At 39.7% G+C, this 3,279-nt stretch overlaps 1 protein-coding gene across 1 annotated transcript; it reads left to right on the plus strand.

Moving 5' to 3' along the window:
* The first annotated feature begins 285 nt into the window (after positions 1-285).
* Positions 286-2,051, plus strand: LOC120032303 (fish-egg lectin-like). The gene is made up of 5 exons (XM_038978334.1): positions 286-340; positions 456-689; positions 867-1,084; positions 1,218-1,336; positions 1,633-2,051. Exons 1-5 carry the CDS (start codon positions 286-288, stop codon positions 1,772-1,774), a joined length of 768 nt encoding a protein of 255 aa, XP_038834262.1. The 3' UTR covers positions 1,775-2,051.
* Positions 2,052-3,279: the final 1,228 nt, after the last annotated feature.

A 3,279-nucleotide genomic window follows, 5' to 3' on the forward strand; every position in this document is an offset into this window, starting at 1 on the left:
TTCTATAGGCACTGTATTTCAAAATGTAAACATGGCAAATGCATATTTCAATGTAAACACAGAAAACATGAGAATAACAAAGGAATGATCTTTGTCATCAGGTGACTTTAACACAACTCTCCTCTCTCCCGGACACCGGACACCATCAAGTCTTCGTTTAACAGGTGGAACAGGAACCCATCATTGGTGAAAGGTATGTGCAGGGCTATAAAAGCTCAGTCTTGCAAGGGGACAATTGAAGTCTGGTGTACAACCAAACTTATACTGTAGATCTACAGAGACATCATGAGAGTCACTGCAGCCGTCCTACTGGTCCTCTGTCTCCTGGCCGTCAGTCATGGTAAGTTACCATCATCTGAAACATGCTTGCTCAACTTGGAGTTGATGAAATTTGCTCCATAATGTCATCCTCCTTTTTCTTGGTGTACTCTACTCATATGTCTTTGTCTCCATAGCATGGGACTGTCAGAAGGTAGTAAACATCAAGAATCTGATGCAGATCGATGCAGGACTGGGGCAAGTGGTTGCTACGGACACAAGTCAAGTCCCCTACTACCTTGTAGGTGATACATGGATCCGCCTGCCTGGTTCCCTGAAGCATATCACTGTAGGACCAGCAGGGATCTGGGGTGTCAACAAGGCAGACTCAATCTACAAGTATGTGGCCGGTAACTGGGTGCAAGCTGCCGGTAAGTGGAAAGCATTACTCAATATTTATCCAGACGACACCTTCTTTTTAGCTTTCCTGATATCATCAGGCTGTTGATTTTTTTTAAAATTGTAACTTGTAGGTCATTTGGCAGTACTGACAGATATGTGCTCCTTGTTTGCTTGTCCGTCCGTCTGTCTGTCTTTGTGGTCTTCAGGCCTTCTGAAACAGTTGGATGCTGGAGGTGAACAGTTTATTGTGGGGGCTAACATGGCCGATACTCCATTCTGTCTGACACGTAGTGCCACAGTTGGTTACAAGGGTCCAGGCTCACCCATTCCATGGACAGGATTGCCAGGAGCTGTGAAGTACTACAGTTGTGGACCCTTTGGGTGCTGGGCAGTCAACAAGAATGATGATATCTTCTTAATGAGTGTAAGATCTGGGAAAGAGTGTGAGAGCTGGAGTAGAGTAGTAGAGGATGGAGAGTGTCAGTTATTCTAAAACTGTTTCATATTCTAACTGTTGAAATGGTCCTAAAACCCTGATTGAATCTGTTTGTTTCCAGCTGAATCAAGAATGCCAAAACAAGGGGTGGAGTCACATTGATGGCAAGCTTTCCATGATTGAGGTGGCAACTGATGGTAGTGTCTTTGGGGTCAACTCTGCGGGTAGTGTTTTTACCAGGTAAGGTTGCTACTGAACTATGTGTATGATAATGGTATACCTTTAATTATAATTCTTATCCTTACTGTACATGCTTTGTGAAGCTCTTTACACAACAACTAAAATACTGTAGATACATAAATAAAATCAGTCAAATATAATCAGATCTAAACTTATAGGACTTATAAAGAAATGTGTAGACAGTGTAAGGTAAAGTGGGATGTCCTGTAAAGCTACAGTTTGTGATAAAACAACAACTTCCCAGAAAAAGATGGATAATCTTTAAAACATGAACCCCAACCCTTTCTTCAACACAGAGATGGCATCACAGCCAGTAAACCAGAGGGCACTGGATGGAGCAATATCCCAATGTCCATGCGCATGAGCCACGTGACCTACGACCTGGGCCGTCTTTGGGTCGTCTCCAAGTCTGCCGTCACCATGGTGTGCACACATTAGCCTCTCCTCTGCATCTGATGGCTGTTCGGGATCTGTCTAAAGTTCACTTGCTAACTCATTGATGTCTCTTTCTGGAACAGTCTTCTGCTTGAGAATGCCCAACATTAGTTCATAAGAATCCTTCATTCTAAAACCTACTACTCTACCTATACTGTTCAGTACTTTATCTTTGTCAATAGTAATCACTGATCTTAATATCTTGCTCACCAGCCACATGGGTTTTGCTGTGCTTCAGAGGTCATTCATATAGATGGATGGAATCCTTTTCAATGCTTATTATGTCATTATATAATCATTTCCCACTAAAATAAAGCATTAAGTTTGAAGCTATTGTAATTTCCGTGTTTCTTTGTTTTCATATTGACCAGGGGGATTTTAGTTTGCTCTGCCAGTGGTGGTTTTAGCATGTACATCTTGGTGGGGAAAACAGATCAAATTGTTTTAGATACATTCCAGCAAAGCCACTACACAACACAACATTAAACCAGTGGTGGAAAAAGTAATCAATTGTCATACTTGAGTAAAAGTCAAGATACCTTAATAGAAAATGACTCAAGTAAAAGTGAACGTCACCAAGTAAAATACTACTTGATTAAAAGTCTAAAAGTATTTTGTTTGAAATATACTTAAGTATTAAAAGTAAATGGAATTGCTAAAAATGTACATAAGTATCAAAAGTAAAAATTCCTTATTTTAAGTAAACCAGACGACACAATAAAAAAATTGACGGATCGCTAGGGGCATACTCTAACACTCAGACAACATTTATAAATGATGCATGTGTGTTTAGTGAGTCCACCAGATCAGAGGCAGTAAGGATGACCAGGGATGTTCTCTGATAAGGGTGTGAATCGGACCATTTACTTTTGGGTGCCAGAGAAAATGTATCGAGTAAAAAGTACATTGTTTTTTTTGGAATGTAGTGAAGTAAAAGTACAAGTTGGCAAAAATATAAATAGTAAAGTAAAGCACAGATACCAAAATGTTTTACTTAAGTAGTACTTTAAAGTATTTTTTACTTAAGTACTTTACACCACTGCATTAAACAATCCATTAATTGCAGTATAAGGGTGACAGACAGTGCCCACAAACTGTTAGGGCCTACATAAAGCTATCCAGACAGCAGAGCTTTCCTTTCAGCACCATGGAGTGAATCCTTACCACCAATACACCTGACTATCAGCGGAGCCTGGCAACCTGGTCTCAGAGTAATTAGTATTATTCTGTACGTAAATCCGGGACCACTATTTAGTATGATATGTTACATTTCGTATGGGATGTATTCATTTGTGGATGTCCATTACCATTTTCATAAGATATATGTTACGAATTATAATTTGTATTATATGTTACGAACTTGCAAAGCGTACAATATGTTACATATTCTGGTTAGGTGGCTAACGTTAGCTAGCTGGCTAATGTTAGCAAGGCTAGGTTAGGGATTAAGTTTAGGAATTAGGTTAAAGGGTTAAGGTTAGTGGAAGGGTTAGCTAAAAGGTTTAAGT

This window comes from Salvelinus namaycush, chromosome 38 (genome assembly GCF_016432855.1).
Source record: "Salvelinus namaycush isolate Seneca chromosome 38, SaNama_1.0, whole genome shotgun sequence".
Classification (NCBI taxonomy): Eukaryota; Metazoa; Chordata; class Actinopteri; order Salmoniformes; family Salmonidae; genus Salvelinus; species Salvelinus namaycush.

Bases quoted from the DNA above. Each gene is read 5' to 3' on its own strand.
- LOC120032303 (XM_038978334.1), top strand. From the start codon at position 286: ATGAGAGTCACTGCAGCCGTCCTACTGGTCCTCTGTCTCCTGGCCGTC. The intron at 341-455 runs GTAAGTTACCAT...TTGTCTCCATAG, and splicing joins TCTCCTGGCCGTCAGTCATG to CATGGGACTGTCAGAAGGTA. The intron at 1,085-1,217 runs GTAAGATCTGGG...GTTTGTTTCCAG, and splicing joins ATGATATCTTCTTAATGAGT to CTGAATCAAGAATGCCAAAA.